This window comes from Martes martes (genome assembly GCF_963455335.1).
Source record: "Martes martes genome assembly, chromosome: 2".
Lineage (NCBI taxonomy): Eukaryota > Metazoa > Chordata > Mammalia > Carnivora > Mustelidae > Martes > Martes martes.
In genome coordinates, this window is record NC_137889.1 from 135,444,788 (window position 1) to 135,469,013 (window position 24,226).

The 24,226-nt window shown below is 39.8% G+C and overlaps 1 protein-coding gene across 1 annotated transcript; it reads left to right on the top strand.

Annotated features, from left to right (window-relative positions):
- Window positions 1-5,988: 5,988 nt before the first annotated feature.
- RAB33B (RAB33B, member RAS oncogene family) lies at window positions 5,989-23,217 on the top strand. The gene is made up of 2 exons (XM_080796496.1): window positions 5,989-8,383; window positions 21,661-23,217. The coding sequence occupies exons 1-2, from the start codon at window positions 8,135-8,137 to the stop codon at window positions 22,099-22,101; spliced, it is 690 nt and encodes a 229-aa protein (XP_080652622.1). The 5' UTR covers window positions 5,989-8,134; the 3' UTR covers window positions 22,102-23,217.
- The last annotated feature ends 1,009 nt before the right edge of the window (window positions 23,218-24,226 follow it).

A 24,226-nucleotide genomic window follows, 5' to 3' on the forward strand; every position in this document is an offset into this window, starting at 1 on the left:
GTGTGTGTGTGTGTAAAAAACCCTATAACACAATATTGGACACTAGTGAATGGTAAACATCTTAAGGGCGAGGACTGCAAATATACTGTGAATGCATCAAAAAATATAATGCTTTGATGGATGGGTAGGAGAATAGATAAATGATATAGTGTATGAAATAAAATGTTAATTCTAGGGTCTCGGTGGTGGATTTGAATATTTGCTATAAAATTTTTTCCACTTTACTCTATGTTTGAAGTTTTATAAAATGTTGAGGAAAAATACTGCTTTTCTTTTATTATGTCCTTCTTTGATTTCAATTAGTGATAGACTTTCTCATCCTAGCCTCCATCCTTTTGTTTGTTTTTAAAGATTATTGATTTGAGGGGCACCTGGGTGGCTCAGATAGTTAAGCATCTGCCTTGTCTCAGGTCATGATCTTTCGGTCCTGGGATAGAGCCCCTCACTGGGCTCCCTGCTTGGCAGGGAGTCTGCTTTGCCCTCTCCCCTAGTTAAGCATCTGCCTTGTCTCAGGTCATGATCTTTCGGTCCTGGGATAGAGCCCCTCACTGGGCTCCCTGCTTGGCAGGGAGTCTGCTTTGCCCTCTCCCCTCTGACCCTCTTCCTTGATCATGCTCGCTCACTCTAATAAATAAATAAATAAATAAATATTTTTTAAAAAAGTTTACTCATTTGAGTGACCAATGTGGGGGCAAGGGAAGATGGAGAGGGAGAGAGACTCTGCACTGGCCATGGAGCCTGACATGGGGGTCCATCTTGCAACTGAGATCATGAACTGAGCCAAAACTGTGTTGGATGCTTAACTGACTATGCCACTCAGGCACCCCCTAGCCTCCATCTTTTAATATCTTCTCAATATTTTTAATTCCTTGCCTTTCTATAGTATATTCTAGATAATTTCTTCAGGTGTATCTTCTCATTTATTAATTCTCTCTTCATCTATATCTAATTTATTCTTTAATCTTTCCATTGAGTTTTGTCATTCCGGTAATTTATTTTTCTTGTCTAGAAATTCTCCCCTCTCCTACCTGCCTCCCAATCTGCCTGTTCTTTCTTGCTAGTCTTTTGCTCATCTTTGTGATTACATCTTGTACTTTTTGAAACTTTTGGAACATAGATATTCTATACTCTGTATCTTTCAATTCTACTCTCTAGGGCCTTGGAGTTATATATCTACTGAATGTTATTCCTACAGATATCCATATGGTTTCTTTGTGTTTGGAGTTATTTGATTGTGAGCTCATTGCTTGACCTTAATTTCAAAAGTCCTCTTGACCTAAATTGGGTATGTTTTCTTCCAGAGAGATTTTGCTTCTTTTTCTGCTTGTAGCCAGGGAGCAACACAGACTTCATATTAATTCAGTTCTTTATGGGAGGATGAGGATATTCTATGTATGGCTTTGTCACTTGCAGTTAATCCAGGGTTGTGTCTGGATTTCAGCTGACACATGTCCTCCTGTCTGCTTGTTGATCAGCCTGTGCCAAGGGTTTGAGTGTGTGATAGTAGTGGGGATTCCTTAGGACTTTCTCAGTCTCCTGGGGACCAATGATGCCCTTTAGCTGTTTGGCATCAGGGTTCCTCAAAGAACCTTACCAGCCATACTTCTAGAAGAAAATGTTCGATATCCTTTACTAGTATCCTATTCCTAATTTACCAAGGATTTTAAAATTAGACATGAATGTTAAATTTTGTATCAAATACCTTTTTAGCATCTGTAGACGTAGCATCTCCTCTAAGCTTTATTAAGAATTGTTCTATCTCCTAGCTTCACTGCTTGTCCTAAAACAGGAACTAACCTCTTTAAACATTTTTCCTTTGCTAGCTGACAGTGTGAAGCTGTCAGTAGAGGATGCTGGGAAGAACTGTCTTTCCTAGTTCTTGCTTTCTTAGCTGGCACTTGCAAACACATAGCCTCTCTAGCAACTCCTATCCTGCACTGCCTACTTTTCCTTTGCCTGGCTCCTTCCTAGTGCCTGGCTCCTATAGTGCAAGTGGCTCCCGCAGCACAAGGCTCCAGCAGTATGGGCAATTTCTCCAGCACCCGGCAGCTCCTGAAAATCCACCTTTAGACTGTTTTGTCTGCAGGATACCTACCTATGAACAGTTTTTCTGGTACCCTAGAGGGTGGACTTTCAGCAAGTTCCAAAGAGTGGATTACCATCATGTTTCACTGGCACAGTACCACAGCAAATCCTTTACCAGTCATTAAGCCAGGGCCTTGTCCTCTGTAACAAGGTCTAGATCTCAGCCTGGAGCTGGGGGCAGGGTGTGTGTATGGAGGGGTGCTTTGGGGATCTCCACTTAGGGATAGCAACTGCTTCTTATATCTGATATGCCGATAATAGAGTTCTGTTTACTTTCTACCAGCTAATCCCTTGTTACCTCAATCCCATCATAGTTAATAATTGTTTATATTAAATATTACATGGCCAAATTACTATGTATCTATTTCCTGACTGGACCTTGATTGATAGAATTTTCAGTTATTTTTACATTTATTGAGAATTTTATTTTTATTTTATTTTTTTAAGATTTTATTTATTTATTCGACAGACTAAGATCACAAGTAGGCAGAGAGGCAGGCAGAGAGAGGAGGAAGCAGGCTCTCTGCGGAGCAGAGAGCCCAATGCGGGGCTCGATCCCAGGACCATGGGATCATGACCTGAGCCGAAAGCAGAGGCTTTTTAACCCACTGAGCCACCCAGGCGCCCCACATTTATTGAGAATTTTTAAAAAATCTCCCAGTTTGTGGTCTGTCTTGGTGAATCTTCCATGTGCATTTAGAAATAAATGCATATTCTGCCATTGTTTGATGTAATTTCCTCTGAATATTAGGTCAGATGGGTTGATAATATTGTTGAAGTCTTCTTTATCATTACAGATTTTAAAAATCTACTTGTTTATCAAATATCAAGAAGGAAACATTGAAATCTTAGCTATAATTTTGGATTTGTCTATTTCCCTTTTCTATCAGTTTTTACTTCATGTATTTTAAGCTTTCTTGCTCTCTCTTCTTGATGAATTGATCTTTTTATATTATGAAATGTCGCTCTTTATCTCTTCCTAAAGATAGGCCAAATTCCTTTTCCTGAAGTCGACTTTGTCAGACTTTCGTAGATATTCCAGCTTTATTCTGTTTGCTTATCTTTTTCCATCATTTTACTTTGAACTTGTCTGTGTCTTTATGTTGATGATGCCTTCTTTTTTTTTTGGTATTAGTACATAATTAGGCCTTGCTTTTCTATTTAGAGAGGTATGTCTTCCTTTTAATTGCAGTGTTTAGACCATTTGTAATTAATTTAATTTTTGATATATCATTTTCTATTTGTTCAATCTACATCTTTCTTTTTCTACTTGTCTTCTTTTGGATTAATTCGTAGTATTTTATTTTAATTTCTCTGTTGGCTGCTTGTGTTTTACTGTAGCTGTTGTTCTAAGTTTTACCATATGAATCTTCAACTTATCACAGTTTATCTTCAAGTAATATCATACTACAACATGCATAATATAAGACATACAGTGGAAGCTTAAACAATACAGGGGTTAGAGGTGCCAACCCCTTTTTTCTCCGGTATTCTGTTAAACAGGTTTCACAAATTGGGTCTGTTAACCACAGTATCTTTAGCAACTCATATAGTGCCTGTTTTTTACGTGGTAGGTGCTCAATAAAATATTTTTATGAATATGGAGTTATACATAGTATTCTCTTATATTTAAAATTCCTGGGGTGTCTGGGTAGCTTAGGTGGTTAAGCATCTGCCCTCAGCTCCAGTCATTGTCCCTAGGGTCTTGGGATCATGTTGAGCTCCCTGCTCAGCTGGGAGTCTGCTTCTCCCTCTGTCTCTCCACCTTCCCTTGCTTGTGCTCATGCATGTGCTCTAATAAATAAATCTTTAAAAAAGGTAAAAATAAAATTCCCTTTAGGGGTGTCTGGCTGGCTCAGTCAGTAGAGCGTGTGACTCTTGATTTGTCAGTTTTGAGTTCAAGCCCCACACTGGGTGTAGAGCTTATTTAAAAAAAACAAAAAAAAAAACCAAAACCCTCTGAATCTAACTCCTTTTTCATTCTTCACATCTTCTGATTTAAAAATCTTTGCTATTTTTGTTTTGCCATATTTATTTTATTGATCATTTCCAAGAACCAGCTCTTTCCTTTTTTGACCTGTTTTATTTTTCTGGATTTAATTCTAAAACTCAGTAAGCTAACCTATAAAATGGTAGTAGTAATTTACTGTTTAGGTACTAAAATGAAACTCTGTTATTTATACTGTGTATCTCTTTTTTTTTTAAGGATTTTATTTATTTGACAGAGAGAGTTCGTAAGTAGGCAGAGAGGCAGACAGAGGGTAGGGAAGCGGGCTTCCCGCCGAGTAGAGAGCCCAGTGCCAGGCTTGATCCAGAACCCCAAGATGATGACCTGAGCCAAAGGCAGAGGCTTAACCCACTGAGCCACCCAGGCACACCCGCAGTATCTATTTTATATTTGGGGTTACTATTAAACACAGTGGTATGTTAATCTGGTGGAGGCCCGTAAGACCAATTCTATACTTCTCTGGGGAATTAAGAGTTCTCTCTTTAGTGACTCCTACTATCAGCTGGACAGCTAACCAGAATTGTGAGAAGAGTCCTGATATAGGCGGGTGGTTTTCAATGACAGCAGGGAGGGGCCACAGATTTGCCCCTCAGGGGCATTTGGTAATGTCTACAGAGGGTTTGGGTTATTACAACTAGGAGTGGAATAGTACTGGCATATATTTGGTGGCAGCTAGGGATGCTGCTGAACATCCTACAATACTCAGGTCAGCTTCCCACAACAAAGAATTACTGGCTCCAAATGTCCTCAGGGCAGAAACTGAGAAACCTTTACTTGGGCAAGCAAGAGAACTCTCCTTTATCCTCCGTGCTCAGTCCTGAACATATGAGTGAAATTGCCTAGGAGCTATTCCATGGTAAAATCAGTTTAAAAATGGCCTCTGCCACAGGGAAGCAGCATCTCTGCAGAAAAAGCTGAAAATAAGTAATTATACTTTGTACATAAGATTACCCTTATTTTGTGGTTCTAATATTCATTCACTTTTTTCCATTAGAAAAGTATTTTTTTATTTATTTTTTTAAAGATTATTTATTTATTTATTTGACAGACAGAGATCACAAGTAGGCAGAGAGGCAGGCAGAGACAGATGAGGAAGTGGGCTCCCTGCTCAGCTCGGGGCTCGATCCCAGGACCCTGGGATCATGACCTGAGCCAAAGGCAGAGGCTTTAACCCACTGAGCCACCCAGGCACCCCGAAAAGTATTTTTAAACATACATCTAAATAAATACCCTAAATTATAAATTTATAAACCTAAATAAGTACTCTAAACTGTTTATAATGTTAGTTTTTTTTTAAGATTTTATTTATTTATTTGACAGAGATCACAAGTAGGCAGAGAGGCAGAGAGAGAGAGGGTGGGGGGTGGGGAGCAGGCTCCCCGCTGAGCGGAGAACCCAATGCAGGGCTCAATCCCAGGACCCTGAGATCATGACCTGAACCAAAGGCAGAGGCTTAGCCCACTGAGCCACCCAGGTGCCCCTATAATGTTCCAGTTTTAAGTTGTATTGCTAAAAGTTCAAATTTTTTCTCTTCTCAACTATATTGCAAAGTATTAAGAAAAAGTTACATGCTGATACTTTGAGGTCAAGTGGTAGTGCCAGCAAATAGAGAAGAATTCCAAGGACAAAATGAATTTTCAGAAAACAGGGCTGCATAATCCATCCGCTCTTCAAATAGAATCTTCAAGTATCAACCTGGAGGTTCTGGGATTATTCAGTTAAGATGAGTGACATACTTCAGTCACACAGAGTGTCTCAAACTTCAAGCTGAAAATATAAAATGCTTCATAACGGTGTCAAGTGTCTATAGTATTTCTTCTATTTAAGTAGTGCTGAAATGTGTATAATTGGTAAAGGGTTCAAACTGACAAACTTTATGCAAAAATTTTCTCACTTCATTAATTTATTCATCATTTGCTGAAAAGCAATGAGCTTTCCGTCAGTACTCAAGAGCTGACAGTCTGGCTGGTAAGACACAACACATAATTATGAAACTTAAACAGTGAAGACAGTATTCAAAGACCAAATAAGCAATACCCCAAAAAGCAAAGAACATTCTGAAATGGTCATCAGGAAAAGCTTCACAGAGGTGAAACTTTTGATGTAAGAATAGGATTTGGATAAACAGACAAAATAAATTTCTAATACAGTTTAGTAGGAGCTAAACTGAAAAAGCTAGAATACAAAAGAAAAAGGGTCTTAGGATGCAAGGATGCTAATGCCTTTTTTTTTAAACTCATCCTTTGCAATTATCTAATTATCCAGAGCTTTGAATTCTTCAACTAGTTTTTGTCCTAAATCTTCAGCTTCTTTGAATAGAGGAATATATTTCAAGGCCTTTTAATAGTGTCTGGGATGATCAATCCTCACAGAAATAACCTCACAGATAAACAATTAGAATTTTCCAGCCCATGTTTTAGTTTCTCTAATAGGATATTGAATAAATGTAATTGGCATACACATTCAACCAGGTGAGTAAACTTTTTTTTCCTGGCTAACATAACTTGCTCTATTAGTGACTGTATAGTTTTTCTATAGCAACAGAAGTTACTATATATTAGGGCTATCGCAAATTCCTGGTAATTCTGGGTAGCCTCGGGTTCTTCCACTAATTTACAATGACTACATTTTCATTTTACCTAATGGAATAAGCAATTTATCTCCTTTCCTAGAACTTTTAGTACTGTACTGTTCCCCTTACTCTAAAGCCTACCATGTCCTCTTCTCCATAGGCCTTGACTTTACAAGCGGCATAACCATTTGCTCAGAGGAAAAAAAAAAAAAAAAAAGTCTTGTCACTGCAAAACAAAACAACTTTTCACAAAAAACAAAGTTCGCACACTTTGGACCTTTTGAGTTACTGTGCGGGAGGTTTCATCTGACGAATTCCAGAGAAGATTCTTTCCGGTTGGGTGGTCTCGTCTGTTAATGTTTTTCTTAGTGTGCCAAGACAATTTCTGCGTGCGCTCAGGAATACTGAGCGGCCACATCATCATCACCCAGGCATTAAGACATAACTAGGGCATAATGGGTTTTATTCTCATAGAGAGTTCGTCTGGAAACAACTCCCGATTCAATGCCCCTAAGTGTCCCACGAGTGATCTGCTCTACTTCTTGGGTCTGGGGCATCCGCAAAGCGAGCCCTGGGCACCAGAGTCCCGCGGATACCCTCACATGGCCTAGGGGGCGAGGAAATTCTCCGTGCCACGGCGGCGGCGGCCTCGACCTCCCCACGGGCTCACTGACAACTCCGCGAGGCCGGGGGCTCGCCTCCACCCGCGTCCCGGGCCTTCCGGCGGCACCTCACGCCCCACCCCCTACAGTCCTCGTTGCTACGGTCCCAAGTCCCGGGGTCCAGGGAGCCCCGAGGGGGCAGGCGGCACAGCCGATTCCGCGCCCCCCGGCTGCAAGCCGAGAGAACTCGCTTCCACCTGCAAGTCCGGGGAACCCCCAACAACGTCAACAACGGCGCCGAACCCCACACCCCAGCCTTCCGAAGACCTTTCGGCTCCTCACCAGGCACACGCCCCCGTTTAAGGCGGCTCTTCGGCCCTCTCGCGAGAGAGGCCTGGTGGTACCTCCTTCCTTTCAGCTGTCTTTCTCTCCCCGCCCCTAGAGTGATTGCGCGGCTTCCTCCAGAGGGCGGGAGTCTTGGACGAGGCGAGGCCAGTCCAGCCCGGTTGCCGGGCCTAGGGCGCTCTGGCGGGCCGTTCTGCAGGTCCGCTCTCCGCAACCGCTGTCAAGCTCCCGGCAGGGCCCCCGACCGTCAAGCCTTTCCAGGTAGACCGGGGCCGACGGGAGAGACGGCGGGGCGGAGCCGCGGGCTAGGTGGGAGGAGCAGCGAGACGGGGCCGCTGGACGCCACACCTGCGCGACGTGGGGGCGGGAAGGTGCGCACGCGCGCTGCGGGGCGGAGGGCGGTGGCTCCTGCGACGTTACGCTTCCGAGCCGGCAGACTGGGCGCCCTCGCTCGAGGTGGCGTATTCTCTCGGTCTTTCCGCGTCTCCTTTCCTCCGCCTCAGTTTGGGGCGGGTCCGGAGAATGGCTTCGGAGATGGAGTCGTCTCTGGAGGCGAGCTTCTCGTCCAGCGGTGCGGTGTCAGGGGGTTCAGTGTTCCTGCCTCCGGCTCGCTCCCGTATCTTCAAGATAATCGTGATCGGTGACTCCAATGTGGGCAAGACGTGCCTGACCTACCGCTTCTGCGCCGGCCGTTTCCCCGACCGCACCGAGGCTACCATCGGGGTGGATTTCCGAGAACGTGCGGTGGAGATAGATGGGGAGCGCATCAAGGTGAGCGGAGGGGGCAGTGTCTGGGAGGAAGGATGCCTTGGGGTGACAGGTCCGGACCCCACCGTGGGTTGATCGCTGGCCCTGTGCAACGTGTGCGCGCCGTCTTTTCTCAAGCTGATGTAGAGATTGGAGCTGGGGCTCGGAAGGATTTATATATATAAAACTTAGAAGGCAGTGCTCCACAAACTTTAATGTCCCGCGATTTACCCGGCCAACTTGGTTTTTGTTTTTGTTTTTGTTTTTAATGCAGATTCTGATTTAGTAAAGCCGCCGGTGATGCAGATGCAACTAGTCCGTGAATCACACTTTGAGTAGCAAAGAGTGTAGAAGGTATCCATTGACTCGTTGGCAGGGTCTCATGTGTTGGGAGTCAGGGAAGTAAGGCTGAAGGAAAAACAGTGAAATTTCTCAGGCATGGAAAACATTTAATAAATATTGTATATTAAACAGTTGTCTGAGCACTGTCTCAGATATGGTGGAAGTAAAGCCTTATTGCCTTTGAGGAAGTAATTAGGTGTTCTCTTTCGTGCAGTTTGCTTCAGAAGTTTCAATCTGGCATTGAGTTGTTGAGAAAAGTCTATTTTCCTGCAGAACCATTCTATACACAATAGTTCCTACTTGGTTTGCCGGAAAACACTTTCTTAGTACCACCCTCTCCCAATTCTTAATTCTTATTGGTGGCTCTGGAGACTAGGGAGACAGTTATAGTGGAGAAGGGAGTAGGCCCAAGGCCAAGATTAGGGTTCTGAGGGATTGGAATGGGTACATTGGAAAAATGAGGATTGACGACAGGGCTGAGACCTTCTGCTGGTATACACTTCTTCATTCCAGACCACCACTAAGTCTGCAGCCACTGGCTAATCCCACCCCTTAAAACATGCAGACCCCAGGAAAAAGCTGTGCCTTCCTTATACTGTTTACTTTTTTGCTTAAATTAGTATGTACATCTTTACCTCAGTCCCGTGTAGGGGGAAAAGCAGACTCATTTTTTCATTCCTCCTTTCACATCCTTGAGGCAAGAACAATTTATTTTTTAGTTCTCCAACCACTGCCCTTCACCACCACCCCCCTCCCCAGAGGGGTTTAAATGCTAATGATGTAAAGGAAAAATAGGGTTGAAAAGAAATCAGCCCTCTATAGGCCCTTTTGCCTTTTAGTTTTTATTTTAATCTTTTATCATTCCATTCAGGCTGTCTGTGGTGGTCTTTTGGATACTTTGTATTAGGGAGTTAAGAAAGATCTATATATACTACAGAGGAAAAGACAGAATAAGAAAAGACTAAATCTTTTTCATCAGAATTAGGTTAGGCGCAGAATCCTGAGGGTGAGGAAAATAATGGGGCTTCTGAGATTTCAGGAGGAGGTTAGTTTGGGAAAAGCAGGAGTCCTGGGATCTCTCCCAGGACTCTCGTGCATGGGCTTTGGAGCCCAACTGACTTGGCCCAAATTTGAACCTATGAAAGGGTAAGGAAGGACTATGTGTACTTAGATGGGTGACCAATTTTGCCCAAAACTTTCCCAGTTTTATTTTATTTTTTAAAAAGATTTTATTTATTTACTTGACAGAGAGAGAGAGGGAGTACAAGCAGGGGCAGTGGCAGGCAGAGGGAGACGGAAAAGGAACAGGGAGCCAGATGTGGGGCCCGATCCCAGGACTTCGGGATCCTGACTGGAGCCAAAGGCAGACACTTAAACTGACTGAGCCACCCAGGCACCTCAAGACTTGCCCAGTTTTAAAACTGGAAGTCCCGCATCCCAGGAACCCCCTCAATCTCAGGCAAACTGGGGTAGTCAGTTATTCTAGTCCTAAGGCAGGTTCTTTAATCTTTCAGGGACCATTTTCTTTCCTGAAAATACCGTATTTTCAGATGGTGATGAATTGGGATTCGTATTGGGATTCAGTTGGGGTGATAATTGGGATGATAATACCATATGAGATTAGGTGAGAGGATTAAATGAGAACATATGTGTAACAACTGGTTCATAATTGGTAATCTTAAAAAGGTTCTTCTTCTTTAGTAGCTTAATATCATTACTCCTCTTTGACGGTATCACTTCTGTGGCTGTGCACTTAAAGCATGAAGCAGAGATAAAGTAGGGCATAAGCAGACCGGTGAAGGTGAGAGAAATTACCCCCAAAAGCACGATTTTAAAGAAATAAGTAGAGGGAATAGAGGCAGGGGAGGAGTTAGGATTTTCCTCCTTTACCTACTTATGGCTTGCCATTTGTACTTGAACATCTCAGATGAATCAGTTGCAAATTTAAGAGACACTTAAAAAATATAAAACTTGCCCATTATCTAAGCTGAATACTTAACTACTGGAATAAGTGCTGGCAGTGATAAGTAAACCAAAAGCCATAAATGTGATGAATCTGGGAGCACAGAGCTCATTCTTCTGATTGAGAGCAGTAAGGAGAAAACATTTTTGGGGGGGATTATTCCTCCTGAGCTTTAGCCTAACCTGTTTGGTTGGTGGAGACCTGGATACTGAGTTTCTTTTCCTTTGAAGGCCTTAGCCGTTGACTTGTACCTCCAACTTTTAAGACTTGAAAGATTTTTATTGTGGTTGAAAAGACTCTAACAGAAATATTGTGAGATTTCTGTAGTAGAAAAAGATGACTGTTTTGGACATTTGCTTTCACAAAGTTTTAAGAAACAAAAGATATTTCAAAATATGTGTATCCCCATACATTATACATTGGACTTAAAAAAAAAAAAGGTTTATTTATTTGAGAGTGAGTGGGGAGAGGGGCAGAAGGGGAGGGAGAGAATCTCAAGTAGACTGACCAAGGAGCCCTCGTGGGGCTTGGTCTTAGGACCCTGAGATCATGACCTGAGCAGAAATCAAGAGTGGGATACTTAACTGACTGAGCCACCCAAGGCGCCCCAGAACATTTTTTTTTTTAACTATTTTTAGGGGCACCTCGGTGACTCAGTTGGTTAAGTCTCTGTCTTTGGCTCAGGTCATGATCTCAGGGTCCTGGGATCAAGCTCCACCCCCCCACCCCAGTCAGACTTCCTGCTGAGCAGGGAATCTGCTGCTGTTTCTTCCTCTGCCCCTTCTCCTGAGTATGCATGCTTCCTTCCTCTCTCTAATAAACAAGTGAAATCTTAAAAAAAAAATTTTTTAGTGTCTTAAAAAAAATTGAAGTCAATATAGAAGAGCTTTATTCCATGTCCTGATTCTGCTTTTTTGTTGTTAACCTGTAATACATCTTAAGTGCTGCTCAAATGGTCATACATATTTTTTCTTTGGAAAATTTTTAGCCTAATCTGAAATGACTTGTCTTTTCATCTTTCATCTTAAAGTGAAAGCTGGAAGACATTATGTTACTTTACTAATAACATGACATTCTAGACATTTTTATTTGTTTGGTAAAAGTGAGATGTGTTAAATATATTTTTTTAAAGATTTATTTATTTGAGAGAGAGAGAGTACATGTGTGCACACACACGTGAGTGAGGGGGAGGGTTAGAGGGAGAGACTCTCAAGCAGACTCCCCACTGAGTGGGGACCCTGATGTGGCGCTCTGTCCCACCACCCCAAGATCATGACCTGAGCCAAAATCAAGAGTCAAACACTTAACTGTCTGAGCCACCCAGGTGCCCCGTGTTAAATGTTTTTAATTGTGGACTGGAGGTTTTTTAAAAAGCATGCCTTAGGGAAGTGCTCTTTCAGAATCAGTTAAAATGTTTTATGAAATGTAGCAAAGTCTATATTTGTTCACTTTTTCCTAAGTACTATATATGTATGGTTGAAAAAGGAAAATCTTGTTCGCAGAATTTTGGAAGTTGAATAAAATTATAAAATGAATTCTTTAAATAAAAACACATTAGATTTTTAAATTAAGACGCTCAACCCTAATCCTTATGCTCCTTCCTTGTATGTGTATCCCCATCATAACTAGCTCTGTTCCTTTCATACAAGCATTTTACAATGGCAGACACCAACAGAATAATTAAAGCCTCATGTTGCATTTAATCTGTCTTCTCATTAGGGTTGAGCAGTTTCTATTTGAACATTGGGATGGCTTACTTATCAATTATAGAGGTATGACTTTTTGCCATGTTAAATACAAGATGTTAATATTAACTAAAGGAACATAAGCAGGACACCTCTTCCCCTGTTGTTAAAACAAATATTTAATGAGTAATTGCAGGAAAGATGACATTTTTGTTAGTCACAAAGAATTATGATACATCATAGGGGTTGGCAAACCATGCTTGAGGGCTGAATATGGCCTGCTGCCTGTTTTTTTATGGCCAGCAAGCTAAAAGTGATTTTTACTTTTTTAAATGGTTGGGGGGGAAAATCATAAGAATATGAATTCATGACAGGTGAAAGTTATGTGAAATTCACATTAGAGTGTCTATAAATGAAGTATTGAAACACAACTGTGCTCCTGTATTCACATACCGTGCTTGCTTTTGCACTACAGTGGCAAGAGCTGAGTAGTTGTGACACTGTTAGGCCCACAGAGCCCAAGATATTCACTCTTTACAGAAAAAGTTTGCTGACCCTGATATAGTGCATAGATGAATTGTTGTCCCAGATTGGGAGAAGAGGTATGTACCTAAAAAGATGACCAGCAAAACCAGGCGATGAATGAGTACCAAGTTATTGTTTGGATGTGGGTGGAGGAATCATTTGTGTTTGGAGTGCGAGGTGAGGTTTCACAGAGGGAGGGCAGAGCTGAGGGGGCTTTTCTGAAGAGGACCATTGGCAGGATGCTCCATCAGGATCAGAGGTTCTATAGAAAGGTGGCAAGTGGGAAGAATGTGAAGGTGTTGGTAGCAACATTTGTGAGGAGTCTAAAAAACAAAGCTAAAGAGTCTAAGCTTCATTTTGTATGCATGGTGAAAAGTCCCCAATGTTTTCGGAAGATAAATATGGCACCAATAGAGGATGGATCTGGAGTGAGACTCAGTCTACCCCTTGACCTGGTTTTCTATCTACATTCTCTCCTTTGGTAGTCACTTGACTGTTGTCAGCTGTCAATCCATGAAGATAACTTTTAAATCTTTGTTTAGCCTGCCTCTCTCCTCATCTCACTCTGCATTTCCTACTGTCTTCTAGACATGGCTATTTGGATAATCCCTCCTTTGCCTTGAATGTCTGAAGTGAGTTCATCTTCCTTGGCAAATCTGCTGTTCCTGTTTCTCCCCACATCATCTAGGTTGTCATGATGGCATCCTCCTTTTCCTCAAGGCCCCGTTCCTCTCTTTTGTACCTAATTCTAGCCGGTTCTCTACATGCATGATTCTCTCATCCACCCTTTGTTCAAAATCCTAGGTCAGGTCTTTCTTACCTCCCTGTGAACTGTTGCAGCAACTCAACTCATCTCTCATCCCTAGTTCTCAATGAGCCTGTTTTGTACATTGTTGCCAAAATGCCAGATTAGTGTTGCATTTAAGGGAGATTAATGTCTCCTGCCTCAGATGTCCTGGATAGTTCTCCATTATATTATAAAATTCCAATTTAAAAAAATTAATGTAGGACTTCCTTTATCTTGCTCCAGACTGCTTTTCAGACTTTTTCCCCCCCATTACTTTCCTTCAGGTACCCTATAGCCTAGCTGCTTATTTGCTGATCCCTGTGTTTCCCTTTGCATGCCCCGCTCTGCCTGGAATATTTCCTCTGCTCATATTTCAGCACATGTAATTCTTCCCTATTAAACTCAGTGTGTCTATCAAAAACATCCCATTCCTCCTTCTCCATTCTATTTCTTCTTTCTGTGAACTCCCTTTAGCACCTACCTGAGCCTTTAAATGATCTCTTAACTCACTGTACTATTTAGATGTCTCTGTCTCTTTTATTAAGTCTTCTTCGGTCTTACTCAGAGCAGGATCCATGTCTAGTAATGCCATAGACTTCTCTGAGTATCTAGCTTTAGTTTCTAGTTTAGGTTTCTAAACTAGGTAGTACTCAGGGGATACACATCAAACGTATGGAAAACAAGGACATCAGTTGGTAGGCTACTCTGGTAAAATCCAGAATTGAGGTGATAATGGAAACTAATGGAAGTTTGATAGCTGATCAAAGAAGGAAGATCATTTGGGTTAATACCTTTATCATTTTTAGTCAAGCAAAAACAGTATTAAGTCATTTTAGCCAGATCATTTCTCATTTTGGTCATAAAACTACTAAAAGAAATTTCATCAACAGTAAGACTCTACTGTTGAGATTGAGCAAAGAGCTAGGTTGCCATTTTTGTTTGAACTTTGTACTAGAATTTAGAATAGAGATTTGTGAAATATTATTAAAGTATATTTTACATTGTCCTTATAATGTGTAAAGTGGGAGTAATATCTGTGGGAGCATGCATTAGCCATTTTCCGTAAAACATTATTAAATTGGGAAAATTGCTCTGAAAATATTTCCTAATTTAACCAAACAAAGGCATGTCACTTCCTTAGGTTCCACAGTGTAATTCTCCTTTTTAAAGCACCGTGTATCACTCTACTCATAGCTAAACCTCAAGACTTTTCTAAACTGTGATGGGGTTCTCCACTGAGTATCTCCCTATGTCCGTCTCTCTTTTGGTCAAAGTTTCCTCTTGCCTTTTATGACTGACAGTGTTTATCATTTGTCCTGTCCTTTCTTTGCAGAGTCTCTCTTTGCTCATCCCAGTCCCCTTGCCCTCACCTCAGTGTCCCATGCAGGCCTGAAGGTTGCAGACAGCAAGGTGGTTTGCCTTTGCCTGAGCCTTCACTGTTTCGGCAGTTCTGTCAGTGAAATTTTGAAGGTTCTTTTAAAATACTCCTTTGTGGGATGCCTAGGTGGCTCAGTCGGTTAAGCGTCAGCCTTCACCTCAGGTCATGATCCCTGGGATCCAGTCTCCATCAGGCTCCTTCCTTGCTCAGTGGGGAACCTGCTTCTCTCACTGCCTGCTTCTCCCCGTGCTTGTGCTCTACCCCAACCCCCCACCCCCCTACAAATAAATAAAATCTTTAAATAAATAAATAAACACTCCTGTGTAAATGCCTCTTTAACTTAGTAATTACTTTTATGGCTTTCTGGTAAAGTGTGAGAGTTACCTCTTGTTTCCTGAAAGTCTTGATAGGGTAGAATGCATAATTCTGAACAGGACTGGTGGAAATCCAAGTATTGTTGAGTCTGTCCTATCTTAAAACAAACAAATGGTTTTCTTAGGGATAAACAGCCTCATCATCACCACTTTTATTGAGGACTTTCACAGTTCTTTGAGGCAGGTCTAAATTCTGGGTAATTATTATTTGTTTTAAAGTTTAGTTGGTTTTTATAGAAAAAGTGGTTGGTTGTTATGGAAAACAAAAGCAGAAATAAAGGGGGAAATTGCTTTAAAGACAGCATGGTTATTTGGTATTATTTCTTGGTGTGCTTTTCATTTATTTATTTTTAACTTAAAAGATTCTTTGCTTAAACCCTTTAAAATCATTCTTCATTGATGAAATGGTTTTTGAGTACCGGAGCTACAGGAATTCTTTTTAAAAGAGAAAAGATCAGGTCCAGTTTCTTTGGACAGCTTTTATATGTCATCCAAATTATTCCCCAAATATCTTTCTAAATGTTAAAGATACAGCATGGAGTGGGTTTTGTTTTTTTTTTTTTTTGGTCACTCTAAAAAACATAATTCACGTGTCATAAGATTTACCCCTTTAAAATATACAATTTAGTGGGTTTTAGTATAATGACACGGTTTAGTATATTATTTGCTATCCTCACTATCTGATTCCAGAAATCTGAAAAGAAACCCCAGGCCCATTTTAACAGTCTCTCCCTGTTCCTCCCCTTTTCTCAACCTTGGCAGCCACCAGTCAGTCTACTTTCTGTCTCGGATTTGCCTATCCTGGACATTTGATACACGCAGAATCTTATGGTGTGTGGCCTGTGGTGTCTGGCTTCCTTCACTTTCTAGATTCATCCATGTTGTAGCATGTATCAGTACTTCATTCCTTTTTATGGCTGAACAATACTCCATTATATGGACATACATTTTATTAGTTGATGGACATTTGGGCTGTTTTTTTTTTTTTTTTTAAAGATTTTATTTATTTATTTGTCAGAGAGAGAGAGAGCGCAAGCGAGCATAGGCAGACAGAGTGGCAGAGGGAGAAGCAGGCTCCCTGCGGGGCAAGGAGCCCGATGTGGGACTCGATCCCAGGACGCTGGGATCATGACCTGAGCCGAAGGCAGCTGCTCAACCAACTGAGCCACCCAGGTGTCCCTATTTGGGCTGTTTTTACCTTTTAGCTATTACAAATAACTGTTGCTATGAACATTTGGGTACAAGTTTTTGTGTGAACATATCTTTTCGATTCTCTTAGGTACATACCTGGGAGTGGAATTATTGGGTCGTATAGCAACTCTGTTTGTTTCTTTTAAATAATTTATGGAAGTGGATTTCAGATAACATAAGATTAACTATTTTATTTTATTTTTTAAAAGATTTTATTTATTTATTTGACAGAGACACAGCAAGAGAAGGAACACAAGCAGGGGGAGTGGGAGAGGGAGAAGCAGGCTTCCCACTGAGCAGGGAGCCCAATATGGGACTCGATCCCAGGACCCTGAGATCATGACCTAAGCCGAAGGCAGACGCTTAACGACTGAGCCACCCATGCGCCCCAAGATGAACTATTTTATTTTTTTTTTTTTTATTTTTTTTTTTTTTAAAGATTTTATTTATTTATTTGATAGAGATCACAAGTAGGCAGAGAGGCAGGCAGAGAGAGAGGGAGGAAGCAGGCTCCCCGCTGAGCAGAGAGCCCGATGCGGGGCTCGATCCCAGGACCCTGGGATCATGACCTGAGCCGAAGGCAGAGGCTTAACCCACTGAGCCACCCAGGCACCCCCCAAGATGAACTATTTTAAAGTAAAGTAAAATTCAGCAGCATTCAATAGATTCATAATGTTGTATAACCACATCTCTGTCCAGTTTTAAAATATTTCCATCACTCCACAAAGTAAAGTCCCTCCCCCAGTCAGCAGTTTCTCCCCATCCCCCAGCCCTGGCAACCACCCAGTCTATGTTCTATCTCTATGGATTTCTCTATTTTGGATACTTTATATAAATGGAACCATAGAATATATGTCTGGCCTCTTTCACTTAGTGTATTTTAGAGGTTCATCTGTGTTATAGCACGTATCAGTACTTTGTTCCTTTTTGTGGGTATATCATAGACTGATTAAGTTTTTGAGGAACTGCCAAACTGTTTTCTAAAGTGGCTGTACTATTTTAAAATACATCCGCACCAGCAATGTGTGAAGGTTCCAATTTTTCTACATCTCCACCAACCCTTGTTACTGTCCATCTTTTTTGTTTTTTTAATGGCCATCCTGGTGTGAGTGTAAAGTGATATTTCACTTGTTTTTTTTGATTTGCATTTCCTTGATGGCTGATGATGTTGAGTCTCTTGTCATGTGCTTATTGACCATTTGTATATTTTCTTTGGAGAAATGTCTGTTCAGGTTCTTTGCCAGTTTTTAAATTGGTTTATTTGAAAAAAAAATTGGTTTATTTGTCCTTTTATTATTGAGTTATGAGAGGTCTTAAATATTCTGGATGGTAACACCCCTATCAGATATTATTTACAGCTCTTTTCTCCCATTCTGTAAGTTGACTTTCACTTTCTTGATAATATTCTTTGAAACACAAACATTTTTAATTTTGATGAAGTCCAATTTATCTGTTCTTTGATTGCTTGTGCTTTAAATATCGTATCTTAGAAACCATTGTCTAACCCATTTGTCCCAAATATTTATCCCTAGGTTTTCTTCTAAGAATTTTATAGTTTCAGCTCTTAAATTTAGTTTTTTTTAACCATTTTCAATAAGTTTTTATATACGGTGTGAGGTAGGAGGTCCAACCTTGTGTTTCGTATGTTGTGCAAGAACCATTTATTAAAACAACTATTCTTTCTCTATTGAATTGTCTCAGTGCTCTTGTTGAAAAGCAGTTGACCACATATATATGGATTTATTTCTGGACTCTAAGTTTTGTTCTGTTGATCTGTATGTTTAATCTTGACTCCAGTAGCACACAGTCTTGATTATTGTAGCTTTGTGTAATATCCTTTGATATCTTTAGAAGGTTTTGTAATTGTGTGTTGAGTGTTTTTATTCTAAACCTGTTAGTAGGGATAAAAAAGTTATATATATATATTTTTTAGATTTTTTAAAAGATTTTATTTATTTATTTGATAGAGAGATCACAAGTAGGCAGAGAGGCAGGCAGAGAGGAGGGGAAGCAGGCTCCCCGCTGAGCAGTGAGCCCGATGTGGGGCTCAATCCCAGGACTCCGAGATCATGACCCAAGCTGAGGGCAGAGGCTTGACCCACTGAGCCACCCAGGTGCCCCAAAAGTTTTATTTTTTTAAAGGAAAGTTGTATTTTCAAAGAATATACTTTATTAGCTCTTTGCATACTCAGTGTAGCTAGTCTATGAGTGCTTATTTTATAGGGTCTGAAACTAAATTTTACTTTCACTGGTGTAGAAGCTCAGGCCGAGAGGTATAACAGTCACCTATGGCACATAGGAGGCATTGAATTAATATTTGTTAATTTAAATAATCTTCGATGTTAGTAGTTCTTAGTTTACCTTGCTGACAGCTATTTGCTTTTATCTCTGATTTATATGATATTGAGTCTTTATGGCCTGTTTGCCATTTATGTTGCTTACATCACAAGAGTGGTATTTTATAGTAATTTATTTTGTGACATGGTTTTTGGGAAGGCATTGGGCCCAAACCTGTGATTTAGTGAGTAAACGTGAGTGTAAGGGATAAATAAAGATTTTAAACAGTGTGCAGGGTAAGTAATTTTAGGATACCATTCAGCTACATATAAGAGAAATTCAGCTATGATTTAACCATGTAAGGTTTTCTTTGTCTCATGTTATAAGGAGGCAGCAGTCCGTGTGATGATACCTTGTCAGCTGGATTCCAGGTTTATGTAGATTTCTGCCATTCTTGTGTGTGGTCTTCTCCTTCATGCTCATAAGATGGTTGCTGAACCTCCAGTCATATCCCATTCCGGGCAGAAAGGGTAGGGTGAGAGAGGTGCAAAAGGCATGTGCCAAATGCTCTGTCTTTTTAAAATCACGTATCCATAGTTTTCCTGGAAAACCCCACTGAAAGACTGTCTACAAATTATTGGCGAGTACTATGTCATTTGGCCTCCCTTAGTTCTGGGAGAGCCTGAGAGATCAAGTTTATATAGCATTTTATATTTCTGCCTAGAGCAAAATTTGGTTTATGTTAATTAGAAAGAAAGGGAGAATATTAAGAAAATGAAGAAATTTGGTCTTAAAAAGAACTACCAAAAAAAAAAAATCAGAGCTGATAAAATTTAAGGTAGCTTGGGGGTGCCTGGTGGGCTCAGTCAGAAGAGCATGCAACTCTTGATCTTGGGGTTGTGAGTGCAAGCCCCACACTGTGTGTAGAGATTACTAAAAAATTTTTTTAAGTTAAGGTACCATGGAAGAGATTAGTGATATTTTAATCTCTAATCACGTTTTAAAATGTATTTATTCATTTATTACTTCCTAATTGAGCACTTACCATGTGCTGCCATAATCTGAGCACTTTATATCTTATATCCTTCTTTGTGGGCCATCTACAGCATCCCCTCATTTCCCTCTACTTCTGTGTCACTCTGAAAAATCACCAGTCTATTTTATATAAATAGTACAAGTCTTTTGGTCAAAATTTACCTAAGCAAATCTTTTTTTTTTTTTTTAAGATTTTATTTATTTATTTGACACACAGAGATCACAAGTAGGCAGAGAGTTGGGCGGGGGATGGGGGTAAGGGGAAAAGCAGGCTCCCTGCTGAGCAGAGGCCAGCAACTGACTGAGCCACCCAGGCGCCCCATACCTAAGCAGATCTACCTCTAGTCTTTTCTACCTTCATCACTTAACTTTTTTAGGAAGTAAACAAAGGCAGGGTAATTCAGTGTTTTAAGAGAATCATAACACATGACTTATATTTAGTTTTAGATAATTATTTTCCTCAACTTCCCCCCAGCCCCCATATTTCAATTAGGAGATATTGGAATATTGGAATAGTCTTACTGTTAGAGATTTTTAGGTTAAATAAGTGATTTTCTAGCCTTTTAAGATTTTCAAGGGGGATTTCATAGAATGTCTCTCTCTATCTATGTATATATACATACATATACACATATAGGTTTGGGGACTAGACCTAATGACTCCTAGCATCTGTCTTAAATGGACTCTTTTAAGTTAGTCTGGTGAAAGGTAGAGAGAATAGCGTATAGTAACCAGTAACCAGATTTACAGGAATTAGACAGTTAATTGGGGCACCTGGGTGGGTCAGTTGGTTAAGCTTCTGCCTTATGCTCAGGTCATGATTCCAGGGTGCTGGAATCAAGCCCTGCGTGGGGCTCCCTGCTCAGTAGGGAGCCTGCTTCTCCCCTCCTTCTGCCTGTCCTCACCCTGCTTGTGCTCTCTCTCTCTGTCAAATAAAGAAATAAAATCTTAGAGAAAAAAAGAAATTATGGGGCGCCTGGGTGGCTCAGTCGTTAAGCGTCTGCCTTTGGCTCAGGTCAGGTTCCCAGGGTCCTGAGATAGAGCCCCTCATCAGGCTCCCTGCTCTGTGGGAAGCCTGCTTCTCCCTCTCCCACTCCCCCTGCTTGTGTTCCCTCTCTCGCTGTCTCTGTCTCTCTCTGTGTCAAATAAATATATAAAATCTTAAGGGAAAAAAAAAAAGAAAAAGTAGACACTTAACATATTTGTTAAAACCTGATATATTTCTATTTACTATTTTATTTATTTCAATAGTTTTGTTGTTGTTGTTTAGAAATTTTATCTATTTATTTGAGAGAAAGAGAGAGCATGAGAAGAGGGAGAGGAAGAAGTAGGCTTCCACCTGAGCAGGGAGCCGGAGGTGAGGCTCCATCCCAGGAACCTGTGATCATGATCCAAGCTGAAGGCAGACACTTAACTGACTGAGCTACCCACATGCCCCGATTTAATATTTTAAAATCAGTTTTTGAGGTATAATTTCATCCAAACAAATTTAACTTACTGAATTTAAGTGCTGAATTGAAATATTTGTTCTGACACTTGTATTGATTATGAGGTAACTATAGGAGCATGGATCCCATACATTACACTGGATCCCATACATTACACTGAAAAGGCATTATGGATGAGAACAAAGTAATTTAAGTGAAGAAGTACTAAAGACCATGTGGAATTGATTAAAATTTTCAATATGTATAATTGAAATGAAATTCTCAGTTTTCTCTCTTTTTTTTTTTTTCATTTTCAGATCCAGTTATGGGACACAGCAGGACAAGAACGATTTAGAAAGAGCATGGTACAGCACTATTACAGAAATGTCCATGCTGTTGTCTTCGTGTATGATATGACCAACATGGCTAGTTTTCATAGCCTGCCATCTTGGATAGAAGAATGCAAACAACATTTGCTAGCCAGTGACATACCACGGATTCTTGTTGGAAATAAATGTGACTTGAGAAGTGCCATTCAAGTACCTACAGACTTGGCACAAAAATTTGCTGACACACACAGTATGCCTTTGTTTGAAACCTCTGCGAAAAACCCCAATGATAATGACCATGTGGAAGCTATATTTATGACCTTGGCTCATAAACTTAAGAGCCACAAACCATTAATGCTTAGTCAACCCCCTGATAACGGAATTATACTGAAGCCTGAACCAAAGCCTCCAATGACATGCTGGTGCTAAGTAACAGTCTTTATTCTGCTATCTAATTTTGACTAAAGAAATGCTTTTGAAGTATGACAGTGATAAGTCATAAGATTTAATCTCAAATATAATGGATCATCCTGACATTTTACTATTTATCATTGTCATGCTAATTTTTGTATTTTGTATCTACTTAATTACATTTGTCATTGTGACAACACAGGACAAAAGTTGGTTTTCAGGTGAGGTTGAAAATGAAGTAAAGGTAGGGTGAATCAGAATATCTTCCCATTGAGAGCCCAGTGAAGGAGGCTTCAAATGAGAGCACGTTGGTATTTTAGGAGTAGATGACTATACAGTCCTGTGTTCTTGGGATTGAAAAAAAAAATCAAGGGTTTAAGACATACTTACTAGGTATGTCCTTTGAATGGGAAGTGTTCTCATTAGGACAAAACTGGTATTGCCTCTCCCTAGAGTTCTTTCTTTGTATTATTGATGTATTTTATTGCATTATTATTGCTACATTTGAGAACCAAGACTGTATTTAATTCCAGTGTGGGGAGAAGGCATAGAATATTTTTTGGTTCTCAGTGCATAAAGAACAACTTCCAGTGATTCCAGATGCGTGAGATTTCGAATCAGTATATCAATCAGATCTACAGAAGTCATCGTTATCTTTAGGAAAATAATTTGAATTGTTTTCTTACTAAATTCTACTAAAATATGCAAATGTAAGTCTGACTTTAATGTAAATGAAGTGACATAATAAGGTGCTTTATAATTTATTTTGGTATATTTAGTGAAAAACCAATTGAAAGCATTGGAGGAGTTGTAACTTGGGGGAAAACAGGTAAATGTGGTTCCTGGCTACTAAGACCTGTTCTTAGCTCTTAGTAATTCCAAGCTGTGTATCTGGCATAGTATCTCTTGCTCTCCCCCATCATCAGACAATTTAATGACTAAACGTTGAATTAACAGATCAACTTCCATGTGGAATTGTGGCTCTGAAGGCATACCTCTAATTCCTCGGAGCCTGCATATAGTTCTGTAATAATATTGTGTTGCAGTGTATCAGTCTTTAAAATCTTTAAATTTTATGGTCACAACGAGCTGTTCCTCCTCAGTATGAAAAATAAAGTAGGTATTGAGAAATACCTTGTCTCTCTCCCTCAGTGGTGTAAAGAGTAGTTCAAGAAGTTTCTTATCCTAAATATGTTTATTTTGAACTTAAGACTTTGCACATAGAAAATAGTAACTTTTCATACAAAGCTATTACATGAATGGAATGTAAGCCATGAACTTTAACTGAAGTGTGCACATTTACTAATTCTGATGGATTGATGCCCTTGATAATTTTGGAAGTAATTAAGCCAAAAGATGATTATACTTACAATATTTTCAGAATGTGGGAAATCAGATAGGTAATCTAATCTAGTTTAGGATTTCTGTTTAATCATCATGATGATCCTAATTGGAGAATTTAATTATAAAAACAAGATAATGCTATTAAAAGAACTGAAAAATAATTATAGGAAATAATTATTCAGTTTTAAATATTAGAGCTTAAGGAAAAAAAAGTTGGCTTTGTCTGTGTTTAGGGAGATTAATCCATTTTTCCTATCATGTAGAATTAAAAATGGTTTGAATTTAAATTGTTGATTTGTAACTATTTTTGTAGTAAAACAATGACAACTGTGCTAATTGTGGTGGGTGTAACAGTTTTTTAAAGAAGGGAATCTGTTTATTGCTTTTAAAACATTTTCAAGTGTGGGAAGAAAGTTTACAAACTTTCCAAGCACATTTATGTTTTTAAGTGCTGTTAATAATGGTTAAAAAAATAATATAACTTTCTTTTTATAAGAACGTAATAATAGGTATCATTTACAGTTCTGTGAAAGAACTTATTTTTTCACTTTAATATTTATTAATTTTAAAATATTTGTATCTCATTTGTAGTGATTTGCTGTTTTAATTTTTTTCTACACATGTTTTTATTTTTTAAAGAGCACACTTATCAGTTGAATGGGGATAAAGGTTTTAGATATTTTCCAAAATATTTATAAAACACTTCATTGTTGAGAAATCACTTCTGGAATGGTGGCTATCAGACAAATAATTATAAATTTTTAAAGCACAAGTCACACATTTTGTAACTCCTGTGTGA

What these genes read in the sequence shown, in the direction of transcription:
- RAB33B (XM_080796496.1), top strand. Translation starts at nt 8,135, where the DNA reads ATGGCTTCGGAGATGGAGTCGTCTCTGGAGGCGAGCTTCTCGTCCAGC. An exon ending in TAGATGGGGAGCGCATCAAG is followed by an intron (nt 8,384 to 21,660) that starts GTGAGCGGAGGG and finishes TTTCATTTTCAG; the next exon opens with ATCCAGTTATGGGACACAGC.